The 13,886-nt window shown below is 33.8% G+C and overlaps 1 protein-coding gene across 41 annotated transcripts in view; it reads left to right on the top strand.

Moving 5' to 3' along the window:
• The window catches only part of RBFOX1 (RNA binding fox-1 homolog 1), a 1,252,174-nt gene that overhangs the window by 1,219,225 nt on the left and 19,063 nt on the right, over nucleotides 1-13,886 (top strand). For all 41 annotated transcript variants that reach the window (XM_030482277.1, XM_030482275.1, XM_030482292.1 and 38 more), the window contains one exon: nucleotides 351-415. In XM_030482277.1, the coding sequence (XP_030338137.1) occupies nucleotides 351-415 (65 nt within the window). The remainder of the gene's footprint in view (nucleotides 1-350; nucleotides 416-13,886) is intronic.

The raw sequence follows: 13,886 nt of genomic DNA, 5'->3' as shown, positions 1-13,886 counted from the left end.
ATTGATTATTGGCTGAGGATTTCTTTTTAAATTCAGCACTGCTTTATTAATATACAATACACGTCATTCAATTGTTCCTTGCAAACTTGTGGAAGAATACAGTATTGTCTTGTAAAAAACCTCATGTTGATGCATACAATTCATTGCTTTCTCATGATCTCTGGGACAAGTCTTAAAAAATACAAATTTGTGGTGATAAATTTTGCTTGATTCACTGAAATATTTCCTATGTATTTAACCTCTTACCTGAGCTTACAGTATGACAGTACTCTTTCAGTTGTTGCTGAATTTTGTGGACTGTTATGTAAGGTGCTGTAGCAATCCAGTTAGAGCCTGAGTTTGTGTTTCAGGGTGGTTATGCTGCCTACCGGTATGCCCAGCCTGCCACTGCCACTGCAGCTGCCTACAGTGACAGGTAAGTCCTCATTTACTGCTAATAAATATTTGACCAGTGGAAGTTAAAAATGATTCTATGAATTTGCCTTGTTGAAGTCTCATAACTGTCTTGTTGCTCTGCAGATAATTGTGGTATCTAAAGCAGGCTGTTTTATTATAATCCATGAATAGCCATAAATTGAGAGATTTTAGGCCTTGAGAATTAGGCATGAAAAGTGCACATTCCCAAGCTGTAGATCATCTAGTTAATATCTGTGACCCTTGTGCAGTGTAGATAAATATATGTACAGCTTCATGATGGTCTGCTACTAAAGATCATTATTTGTCTTAGGAGTATTATTTCAGTTGATTTAGAGCCTGAACCTATTGAGTGTCCTCAATTCTCATTGACATTGTTTTAGTCAGTGGAAATTGAGAATAAACTGTGTCTAAGTTTGAGCTCTCCACGGCAAAACAAGATTTTTTCCCATTTGCTTCCTTTCCAGGGATTTGATTTTTTAAATACTGATAAAAACTCAGTTATTCTTCATTTGCTCTGTATTTTTATCCTCAAAATGTAAACCACATTTGGTGGAATTAATAATAAAAAATTATTAAAATATGCATAAGAGAAATATGTAAAGATTTAACTTCTAAAAACTAAAAATTATGCCAGATAAATTAACTTGTCTTCTTGCAAGACAAAAATTGAGACCCCCTTCGAAGTCAATGATGTCTAAATTGCTACTGACTTCAGTAGGAATAGGATTTTGTCAAATTGCATGAAATTAAGTCTTTGGAGTATGTGGACATGATTTTGTAATTAAAAGAATATCCTATGTTTTCTGCAGGAAGTGTACCCTAACAAAATCTGTGCTATTCTTAATACTTTTCAAGTACTTGAATAGGGTACAATTGTAAAGGGAGGATGTATATTGTGAAGGATAGATAGTTGCATATATTTTGCTTCCCATTAGCAGCAAGAAGTAAGGTCACACTTCTCAATTCCTCATATGAGAAAATTTCCCCTGAAATCATGGAGATAATTTCTTAAGTCCTGAATGTGTCTTGAAAAATTTCTTTAGATGCTAAATTAGACATTGTTTTAAATGTTTCTGTTTCTTAAAGAAATCAACAGATTAAGACATTTCAGTGAACTGTTTCTTAGATTGAAGTGCTGTTCATGGATTCTGTATTTTTAGAACGAAGTACCATGGTATGAATGTTACAATGCTATGCATGCATATTTGCCTTTCAAATGCTTATTCTGGGTAATGAAGATGTATTTTTTAAAGTTATGTGAATAAAATAATTTGCATGTATGGCTGAGGCATGCTGTGTCAGACAGGTAAGCAAGTTACTTTCTATTAATTTTGGATCAGTAATATCAACTAGATACGTGCTGTATGCACTGTGTTCACAATGTACTATTTCTACGTAGGGTAACCTACACAGGTGAAGTGCTACTCAGTAGTTTCATTTCATTTCCACAAAGGTGTGTTAGCATGTTGCAGCTCTATTATTTTTCTGTGAGCTTTTAATGCAAAGTAGTTCCTGCTTCTAACAGGTTACTAAACTTAAAGGACAAAATTATAAATTACCTCCTGTGGTTAGTAATTTTTTGCCAGATAGCATTCAGGTGTCCCTGAATCATTTTGTAGAATGTTTATTCCTATGAATAAATTAATTTCTGAAAACCTGTACATTACATAGAGAAACTGAACAATATCAAGGTAACTCTTAAATGCTTTAATTATGAATTAATGTACTTTCTCATAAAACAAATCAAACGCTGTAAGCTAAAACATCAGTTGGTCACACGTTCTGCTATGGGTAGAGAGTCAACACCACCAATAGTTATGCTGAGAAAAAAGGTAAAGGGTTTGTTTAAGAAGATAGTGCTCTTGAATCCTGTAAAGGAAGCTTGAGATGGCATCAGTAGTAATGCAGGTTTACAACTCTTAATTACTTTTTGAAAAAATGTCTAATTTTCAGATACACTTTGGGTATAAGTAGAATTGTAATAACATGTCTTTGCTTGCATAATTTTAAATATCTTAAATGAATTTTATATCTTTTGGATTTTTTTTTTTTTTTTTTTAATTTAGCTTCTCTTTTTAAATGTGGTTAACCTTCATCTTTGATCTACTTCCCCCAAATGAATATGGTTTCTTGTCTTAATTACAAATACTGTAACTGAATTTCTTTATGGGAATGTTCTAAAACTAGCATAGAGAACAAAACAAATAGCAATCTGCTCAAACATTTCTTTGCATATGGGAAACTATGTGCAAACTTGGATACCTCTGATTACTCACAGCGAGTTTGCTTAATTTGATTAGCTTTTCATTTTTTAATGAATTTAATTCAGCAACTTTTGTCAATTACTAATATTGAAAGTACTGAAATATAGTTCAGTAACACTGCTTGTTTCTTTTCTTCTCAATGTAAGAATCATCTGCTGTCCTCTGGCAATATTGAACATTCCATATCTCCTTATACACTACTCTTATTTAGTGTTGATTTGAGACCCTTTTAATTTAATTACACACAAAATATATTTGCTGTTTACGTGTAAACAATGCCCAGAAAAATGAACTGAGGACCAGTGAGTATGTACCATTGAAGCAGTGACATATCATGGAAATACTACTTCATATTAATTTAAAAAATCAAAAAGCTTTATTTTTTTATCACAGCTCATATAGATAATGAATGCAAATGTTCCATATTTGACATGCTTCTGAAGCCAGGAAATGGAAAGAGGAAATCTTTAGATTGGAGGCATGTTTTGGTAAATTAAAAATAAAGGTTAACAGAAAGATTTGGGATTCCAGAATCAATACACCAAGTCAATGGATTATGATCATTGGAAGAGAGCTCTATTGTGAAGAAATGCAATGGTATCCTTGTTTGTCACAGCTGGAAATATAGCTGGAAATAGGCAAAGAACAAATACATAGGGGAGAATCAGGTGGCAAGGAAATCTCATGAAACAAATCAATGCAAATCCCTACATATTTATTAAGACAAATCGTGTACTGCTAAAAACAATTTCACAATGAAGGTAGACCTTACAGATTTCTCCAGTCATTTCTTAGGATTGTAAAACAAAAACAGCAAAGCAAATAAACAGATACATTTTGTTTTATTTATGAAGCAATATAATCACTGAATACAACTTCAGACAAATTTAGAAGTGAATTTTTATACCTTGTGATCTATCATCATACTGAATTGCATTTAAAGATTCAAAGTTCTTTGCAGAAGGGGATCGAACAATCATGTTTAACTTCCCAATATTTAAAGTATTTCCGATAAATTTTCCAATTAGTAAAACTGATAAAAGAGGGCCTACTAGTTTATGTATGTACTTCACCATTCTGGAGCTTTACCTGCCACACTCCTTAAACAGAGAGTGTTTGGAAAAAATAAATCAGATATCAATAAAATGTTTGTGCAGCTTTTATGGAATATTTTTAAAAATAAGAATAAAATACAGTTGTTAGATTTCTGTCCAAGTCTGAAGTTAGAGAACCTAGCCAACTCATCAAGTTTTATATTCATGAGGTAGAACAAGTCAAAGCATGGCAGTGGGGCATATTGTCATTTTGTCATTGCATGTTCACTTGATGTTGCTAGTATGTTTGTAATGCTGTATTGGATTTGACAGATCCATCACATAGCTCAGTGAATGGCTTGCTTGAATTAAGCCTATGGGCAGACTTATTCACATTGATTGGCTATTGGTTTTGTGTTTTATGATTTGACTATTGCATCTTCGATCAGAGTAAGAAAAATGCTCCTTTCTTGCGTATTAACTTTGTCAGCAGTATTTATGAAAGTGTATATGGTAGTATAATAAAACCAAACCCCAATAACAGTAAACTAGCCTTGTCTGAAAGGCAGTCATTTCATTTGTACTGCTTGTAACCCTGTTATACTGAATAATGAGTTATGTGTGTTTATATATGTATAATTGTGTATTCATATATATATACACACATTTCCCATCCATCACCCACCTACAAACACTCACCCCCTCACACATGTATGTGCAGAGGTATTTTGCTCTGAGTGTAATTCCTTTTTCCTAATAAAGAGTCAGATTATGTCTCACTAAAACAATGGGAAGACTCCCATTGAATTCTTTGTTGTCTGGATTAGATCCCTCATCACTGGAAGCTGACCTCTTTTTTTTTCACTGATCTTTTTTGAAAACAAATAAGACATATTCCAAAATATTTTGCACATAACACTTTGTAGTTTGTTTTGGGTTTTTTTCAGTATCAGTTTGTGTTACATGTTCTGTGGTCATATACAGGATTTTATATTAAATTAGAGACAGGAGTTTTTTGTCACATGGAAGTTGTTTATCTTCCAGATCTGATAAAATCCTGATAAAATCTTTCTCCTGATAAAATCCCAGTATTCTAATAGTTTACTTTTTTAACATGCCTATGTAGGGTATTCACTTTTATCAAAGTACTGGTGTCTACAGAGATATAATCTAATGTGTTTTCCACTTCTTTTGGGGCAAGTAATTCAGAATAATACTTGATATTTGGGGTCAGAGTATCCAAAAATAGAATATTTACAGATTTCATTTAATTGGAAACATACTTATTAAAGAATGAAAAAATAGAATGAAGAATAAAAATACACAAAACATAAAATATGAACTTCTGTAGATAGAGGTGATTTTTTTGTGTATTGTAGACTTTAAGATCTATTTTACCAATAAACAATGAAAACCACTATAGTTTTATTCCAAATATTTTCTTTTATCGAGGATCTTACTAGTGACTATACTAAAAATTCAGGTTTCAAGAGCATATAAAATAGAATAGTATCTTCAGTGAGAATTTAATTTTCCATTAAATAATTCTATGGAAGGGTAAATATTTTTAAATGTAGTACTTCACGATCATACTTTCTAAGATTTAAGAAAAAGACCTTCTGTACAGTTTTAATTTCCAAAGTAATCAGGTTGGAAAGGAAAAAGAATAGAATATAGTGATAACTTTAGTCTTCTACTCCTTCAAACCTTCAAACCTTTTGAATTTTGCTATACAAGTTGAATCTTGAGAAATGAACAAGTTTGGGGGCCAAGATGATATATAAGCAAGAATCGTACAGCCCCTATTCTAGGCTACTCAAATTTTGAGAATGAAAAGGATCAGTTAGCATCTTGACCAGGTGCAAAGATTGTGTTTAGCTTTTATAACAGCAATAAAATAGTATATATTTAACACTTTTCTTCTTCAAGCACTTCGGTTTAATGTGAGGATGTTTGGTTTTTTATGGATACCCTGTATGGTAGCTAAAGCTTGCTTATAACCCTGGTACCGCAAATAAAAAGGAAATAATTTGCTTTGCTGTTGCAGAGAGGTAATGGACTCGGGCATCTGCCTATTAGACTTGTATGTCTTTATGTCTGTGTCTGATCTGTGGGAAACTAGAGGATCACTGGCATCATGTTAATATTTCATAATCAATATTCATCTCTCAGATCACAGTTTTGGGAATGACTGGAGTATATGACTCATGTTATAGCCATAACAGTACCTTTTAGTGAAGGAATTTAAAAGTGGGTGATTAAGTATAAAGAGAATGTAGTACAAAAAAAAAAATCAAGAAGTTTAAAATTCTATGAACAGTGAGTTTTATGTAGAGCAATTTGATATGAACTTCCTGAAATAAAAATGTATTGCATTGAGCACTTTCTAATGATTGAAACAGGGTTCATTCTAAAGTACTGTAGGTAGAATGCTTTTTTGGGAGACACAATGAATCATATTAATGTAGGAAAACATGGCAAACAATTACATTTCATAAAAATATAGTCTCCTACCAAGTCCATTTATATCCTTTTATATACTTTGATATTTTAATACGTTCCTCTAATATTTGGTAGAATTAATGTTTTCTGATACTTTTAAGGCTTCATTCACCTGTATGAATATCACTAATATTCATGTAACTATTAAAATTACTCTATTAATCCAAAACTAAGGTAATACAGTACTGAAAAAGCATAGGGTTCCTGGACCAGAGTGATGGTAAACACTGGTTATGGAACTTTTATCACGTCAGAGCTTGTATTCTTCATACCCCTCTTCTACTTCTCTTTACTGTAATTTCCATTCTTCACTGTAGCATCAAGGAATATTATAAGAATCCCCACAGACAAGGAAAGGCTTGGCTATTACTGTAAAATCTGGTTTGACATCCATGCTGGAAATAAGGGGGGAGGAGGGGGGGGGAGGGGGAAGAGAGAGAGAAGATAGAGGAATACTGAAGCCTAGATTTCCATACCTGGCTTCCTAAAGTGCTCCAAGTTAAAAGATGCTGATTACTTTTGCTGCCACCTTCTTCTTATACATAGTAGGAGCTGCAAAATGCTTATCATTAAAAAAATCAGTGCACCCATTCTGACATTTTCATTGACTTCAGTATCCTTGCTTTCTTTTTGTTTAATACATCTAGCCTAGGTAAGCTTTAACTTGGGAGTTTCGTTAAAATAAAAGTTCATAGTAAATAGCTGTGATTATATTCTTTTGATGCATTTTTCAGTCATGCTTTTCCTCTAGAAAGAGGACAAAAAAGGATTGGTTAACATTTTTTAATTAGGAATTATCTCATTAATAGCTTGTACGGGCTTCTTCACTCTTAGAGGATATTGAAAGAAAGGGTGACTTCAAAATTTTTAAGTGTGTTATATTCAGCAGACTGGATAAATATGGAGTTAGGGAGTTACTAAAACATTGATTCCTAATCCAGCAGACCAAAACTGTTACAGTCTATTGGGTCAATGCGTGTGACATGATAGACCATAACAGTTCCTTTGGACATGTCAGTGTCTAATTATACACTTTTTAGTGTTCAGATCATTGACTTGATAGACCACAAAGAGGCAGATTAGAAAGTGCTAGAAGTATTATCAACCTGAGTGTTTTAAAAGCAAGAAGGAATTAAGAGCATTGTGAAAGAGTCAGAGAGAAGGTGGAATGAAATGTTATGAATAAAATACAGAATTAATTGGATATAGTCTGCATGGATTAGCCATGTAATTTGCAGTGTGTTTTAGGCAAGGAGAGGAAGTATTAAAACAAACTTAAAATAACTACGTAGATTCAGAAAGAGGCAATTTCACTCTTGTATGCTTTTACTGTAGTGCTTCCCACCTGAAAGGAGTGTAAAGCATTTGATTAGTTGTTTAAATAGATACATTGGTTTTTTCCACATACTTTTGGGCTTGTCAGGTTTCTAATACTCTAGGAAGTTTGTAAGAATACTGTACAGCGCTAGTGGGAGACAAAGTTTACCCATGTAACCTAGAGCATAACTTTTTTTGTGAAGGTACTATAGGATGTTTCATATAAATGCAGAAAAAAGGTCTGTCTTTGAACCAGATGTGTACCAGACTCGAAACTTCATTTCGTGTTTCTTTGATGAATTCTTAATAATCCTGGCAAGTTTTTCATATATATGATAATTTAATTAGAAGATGAGAAAATGATGTCGTCGAGTAATATGTAGTCATTCAAACCTTAAAATAATTTAAAGGTAAAGAATTGTTGTTATTCATAATTGCTAAAGAAATTTATAATTATACCTCTGAATATTAGGAGATTTTATTGTGGATAAAATGCTGGTTACTAATAAACCATAATAACAATTATGAAATCAGAAATAAATATAAAGTATGTTTTGACAAGACATTGTTTTAAAGATGACATGTTATACATAAAGAATAAATCCCTCAACAAAATTAATATATATTATGTATTTTATGGGATAAAATCTTGATTCTTTACACAAAGCCGACTTCAAAATGCTGTACTCTTTGCCCTAAAGAGAGTGAAAAATATGTCCAAAATGTAGTAAACAAAATTTTCAAATATAAATGAGGAAACTTCAACAATAGCCTTAATTTAGCAGTCCTGGATCATATTGACTTCAGTTTACACTGCTGACACAGAGACACAGAGCACTTCTGAAATACTGGATTACTTCTTCAAGGATTGTGTGTAGACTATGTTAATCACAGTGAAAGGCAAATAATCTTAGAGCAGTTATGCCCTGAGATCAGTGTGAATTCTACTACTGATTTATGTGGTGTTCAGAATTTCACTTATTAGTTTAGGTTTCACTTTAAAATGTTAAGATCTACTTTAAAATCACCTGTGTTCCTCTTGCATATAAATATGCATATTTATACTATGTATACTGTATTATTAATAATAATTTATATATGTATAATATATAATCATACATAGAAAAATTCCACTTATACAGCAGGCAGTAAGAATTAGAAATCAGCATATTTGTATAGCTCTGATTTTAAAAATAAATAACCACACCTTGTAATTTCCTGAACATGCTCTACAGCATTAGTATTAGGCTATGCTAAAACAATCTGTCTCTTGTAGCATTTGAATGGGTTATTTAGGTAGTTCAGTTAAAGGGCTGAAGATGCCTGCCCATCTAAGAACACAAATTGTGAGAAAGTATTTTCTGTTGACCATTTTTCTCTTTAGTTTTCTTTCGTTGGTTGGTTTGGTTTTCCCTTTTTTTTTTTTTTCCCCTCTGCGTAAATGGAATAATTCAGGCATATCACTGGTTTTGGGAATGCACATTTCCATTAGTGTCCAGAAGAGTTAGGGATTTTTTGCCTTTTTCCCTTTTTTTTCTCTTTTTTTCTTTTTTTTTTTCTTTCTGTTTTCTTGAAGGTGTGCTTTTCACAATTGCAGAAGTATTTCATGGTATTAAAATTATTCCTGTTCTGGAAGAGGTGTGACTAGTGGCAGGATAAAATTCAATGAGATTTCTAAACTTTGCTGCCTCCTGCTGTTTCTGGCAGTCTGAATTACATTAGAGACATGTTGTCATTGGCTAAATCATGCTGAAATGTCCTGTACTGAGCACAAAGACGACACAAAAAGCAGTGCAGAGGTGACCCACCTGTCAGTTAAGGGCTTGGTCAAGCTGCCTGGAAACAGGGATCTCATGCCATTTGAGACACTCTAGGGCATGTGGGACACCCGTGCAGGCAGAGGTGATGCTGGACCTTCTGGAGTTGCAGCTGAGTACAGGCAGGTGGATGAGCTGCCTTCGCTTAGGCAATGAAGACGAGATCCAGTGTTTTCTGAGAGGTAATATTTACAGAAGTAGTTGCATTAATTTCTTTTTGTGCATACACTTCAAAGGCCTGCCTCAAGATTTCAGAAGAAGCATTTAATGAAATGGTCAGGAATGATGGAGATAGGAGATGTTATCTTCTGACAATGAAAGCAGAATACCTAAGTGAAAGTAGAATACCTGTGTCTTCCTCTTTGTCTTGGTGTTGTTACTAGCTAGGTTGAACAGGCAATTCTGGAGAAAAAAAAAAGAATCTCTGACATGGGAGAAATCAGTCTGGAAGTAAAATATACTTTCCTAATGCACATCAGGTCAAACAAGTTCCTCTTAGTGTTGTTGAAGCTTGATACCACATGAATTACTTTCTACTTACATTTTTATTCTTACTTCATTTAGTGTATCTTACAGGTATGGCTGTAAAGTTTAGTTGTCTCGGTGTTGTGATTCAAATGCTATGAGTATGATAATGAACTTTGATCTTACAGTAATGGGAATATAAAGCATGATAATAGCAAAATCGACCTGACAGTTGTTACACTAATATTAAGAAGTATAAATTCTTCAATAGCCTTAATATTTAAATTTAGGACACCAGGAGGAGGCAGTTTGGGAGGGCTTAATAAAATCATTTTAGAGGGAAAGTCCGAAACTTTGTCCATACTTGAATATTACAAAAACTATTCAAGCAACCAGCCATCAGCTACATTATAATTCATAGTGAAAAAGCTCACAACATTAGAATCCTAATGAGAGCAACAAAGCCTTAACGTTTAGAGCATGAAGAAAAAATAAAGTATCTTTAGTGATATAATGGAGAAACTTATAGGTGTACCACATATAACACTTCTGAGAAAAATCATTACTATACTGTATAGTTAGCACCCAGATCCTTGGAAAATAGAATTTGGAATAGCTTAAGTGAAGTCAGTGCTTTCATTTAAGATGCATCCATTTTACCAGCTGAGGTTCTGATCCATGAATTCTGAATACTGACTGTATTTGTAAATCCCAGGATGGTCTTACCAGAAGTAGTCAACTGATTACCTGTAGTTCAAATCTTCCCCCTGTAACTTCTGTTCAGAGTTGTGTTTGCCTTCATCTTAATTTCCTATGTTCTGGGGCTTTGCACTATTTTCAGCAGTTACTATTTTTGGGAGGGGCTGTACCTCTGTGTTAAGCAAAATTATTTCTGTCTAGTTTTATGAAGATAGCAAGCAAAGTCCAAGAATTCTGGTGTATGAAACATAATTACTGTATGTTAGTGGATTATAATTTCTTCTGTTTCAAATTTCCTAGAGTTAGTGTGATTATTTCTAGGGAGGTTCTGATTTCTTAAAATGCCACTTAGCCTCTGTCATGGCTTCTATATTACGGAAGCTCTGTGTTGCCAAGAAGAGGGACTAAAAACTGGGAGTGCTGGGTGAGAGTATGTGAGTGCTTTGTTTTTAATCATGTGGTGTGTAAAATACAGTGTTGAAAAGGCCAGCTGTCACCCAGTCTTTTAGGCAGAAGATAGGACACAGAGAAAGAACAGTCAGTAATTTGTCCAACATGTCCTATAAATATAGGTTCTATGGGTTCTTACACCCAGAATGACCTAAGTGTATAAACTTCCCAGGCAGTGCTGTGAGTACTTTTGTACATCTGAAGAACAGTGTGCCAGTGACTGTTGGAGGGAAAATGTGGTAGTTGATGGTTTTTTTAGGAATATGTAGTAGCACAGACAAAGAAAGACGAGCACATCTTTTCCCATGGTAGGGTGACTTTATGTAAACTTTTGGGAGCAGCACTCAGGGTAACAGTCTATCCTGAAATTAGATTGGAATTGTATTTCATGATGGTCAGATCCTTCAAGTCATAAAAAATAGCATCTGAGACCCATTTGTTGAATCTCTTCCGATCTTCCAGATAATGAATTTTCCAATTAATGGTGAAGTAGCTAAGTCACATGTGGGTCAGGCAGGATCGCTGGTTAGGTCTGTACTGTACACCCAATCTCTGTTATGTTTCTGCTCTTTCTGAGCTCCACTTTAAGTTGCCACTGGCCTTTAAAATAAAGTCTATGTAGACATAGAATATGTGATAGACATTGTATATATTTTTGTGGATTTGTCAGAGTTTCAGTATTTAAGAAAACTTTCACTTCGTATTCTCAGTGAGGAAAAACTCCCAAATTCCACTTGTGAAGGAGCCTAAAGTTCAGTATTGTATCAAAAATGGTACAAGTCAAAATTTCTCTCTGTTCTGGTATTTATTTGACATTCCAGTAGCTGAGATCATTGCTGTTAGTGTTTATGAAGATGGGAAATGTTAAAGGAATTTTGGAAAAGTTTGAAGGAAAGTCATAAATGTTCATTAAACAGAAATACTGTTAATACTCTTAATTTTTCCTGACAGAGCATGTAAAATACATGTATACTAAAAGCAAATCAACCTCATTGGAATATCAAATATCTCAAACTGGATACTAACTCTGAGAAGTAGGTTAAAAGCCATTCAAAAAGAGAGTCAGAACTATTTAAACATGCTTACAGAAAATATATCTGTAGAAAAAGCTAAAAATGCTACATAGTAATTACAAATTGTTGACATGTTTCTACTAAACTTCGTATATGTAACCTTATGGAAGCTTAAATTCAGTGTTGATGTGCATGGAGCTTCTCTATTAGGTCAGTATGTTTTGGGAGGAATGTATAAAAGTTTCTTTACAACTTCAGCACAGTTAAGGTGAGAAGCAAGACTGTAATGACAACTCTTGAAAAGTAGGAGATGCCACATCTCTTGGTAAGGGAAAGTACTGACAAATATATTTATGAAATATCTTAGGCCTCTTAATTAACTTGTGGTAGTATAAACATGCTGAAGAAATTAGGCTATGGTATTTAAAAATATATTTAAAAAAATAAATAAAATTGGACAGTCCAGAAAGCCTAATTTCTGTAAGTACGTAGCATTTACTGAAGTCATTTGTAATTAGTAATCTTTTCCACTAAATAGTTTATATAATGAAGAAGCTTAGTCCAGCTTCACTTAAATTCGTGTTCTTAACTTGCTTCAATGTTTTGGTTTAATACTTTATAATCTAAGTCTTTCAGTTCAGTGGCCTGCTTTAATTTGGAACAGGGTACTTTTAGTCAGGTGGTAAAGTTGAACCTGGAAATGTTTTGTTATGCTCTTTGAGGTTTGATGCTGAGTATGGTTTTGATTCTGACAACTGGACTTTTCTTGCCCTCCTCATGCCATCACAAAAACTTTCAAACAATATTTGGTTTTATAGTGCAAGCCTTGTCCCTGTCTAAATATAAATTATGAGTTTCATAATGGCTGAAAGTCATTCCTAAGGGCATAAACCCTAATGTTGCTGATCAAGGATGTTGTAGTAAAAGGTCTCCTGTAATAAGAAGTGCAGTACGGAGAGATACATGTAGAAGATCATGTTTAGTTTTTGTTTCCAAGCTACCCTGTGAAAAAGATGCGAAGATGGAAATGCTGACAGAGACTTCTCTCCTAGAGGAGAGAGACTTCTCTCCTAGCAAAAGACTTCTCTCCTAGAGGTGTTCTCCATTCTACCACAGATTGCATCTTTCTAGGACAGCTTAGCAAGATGCAAAAATTCACATGTGGGATTTCTTCACAGAAGTAGTTTTGTATATTAAGCAGCCATAGTGAAGATAAGGCTTGGACTCTAGTGATTAAAGATTATAAACTAAAAGTATTTTATGCTATAGTATGGCCTGGTTTTACCATACTAAGAGCATCAAGGAGAGAGAAAGCAAGGACCTAATGTATTGGATATGCAAAATAGTGATAGGTTTATGTCAGATCTGGGGCCTTCAAGGAATATATTTGTTATGAGTCTGCCAAAGGGTCTGTGGGGAACAGAGCAAAGGAAATTAGAATATATTTGAACCTTTTGAAAACTGGGGTAATTTAGGTCAAATAACTACCCAAAATAAGAAAGAGCATCCTTTTGTTATCCTCCCCTTCTGTTTCTGTCTGAATTCAGGAAATACATCAAATGTTTTAAAATGTGAGGGTTTTTTCCCAACATTAAAAATATCTTTATTACCCTAAAAATGTGTGGTAATTTTCAATTTACTAGAAGAAATAAGAAATTGATATATAGTCTTGAAAGAAGTAATAACATGCAGAAACGTTTGCCCTTGGGAAATAGCTGCTCGGGTGGAGCATAGCCATTTTGAATCCCAGAAGTACATTTTCATGACCCACAGTGTCCGGGTTTCCATCAGAGAGCTCAGGCTGCCAAAGGGTGGCAAGCCAGCACTGACAAGTTGAATATATGCAACTGTACATTCAGATCAATGTATTTTGTCATGTTACTCTTGCAATTTGTTTTTTTATTGTTT

Source organism: Strigops habroptila, chromosome 4, assembly GCF_004027225.2.
Source record: "Strigops habroptila isolate Jane chromosome 4, bStrHab1.2.pri, whole genome shotgun sequence".
In the NCBI taxonomy this organism is placed as follows: Eukaryota; Metazoa; Chordata; class Aves; order Psittaciformes; family Psittacidae; genus Strigops; species Strigops habroptila.
The sequence above is the reverse complement of the archived record's forward strand: the minus strand, read 5'-3'. Positions and strand labels throughout refer to the sequence as shown.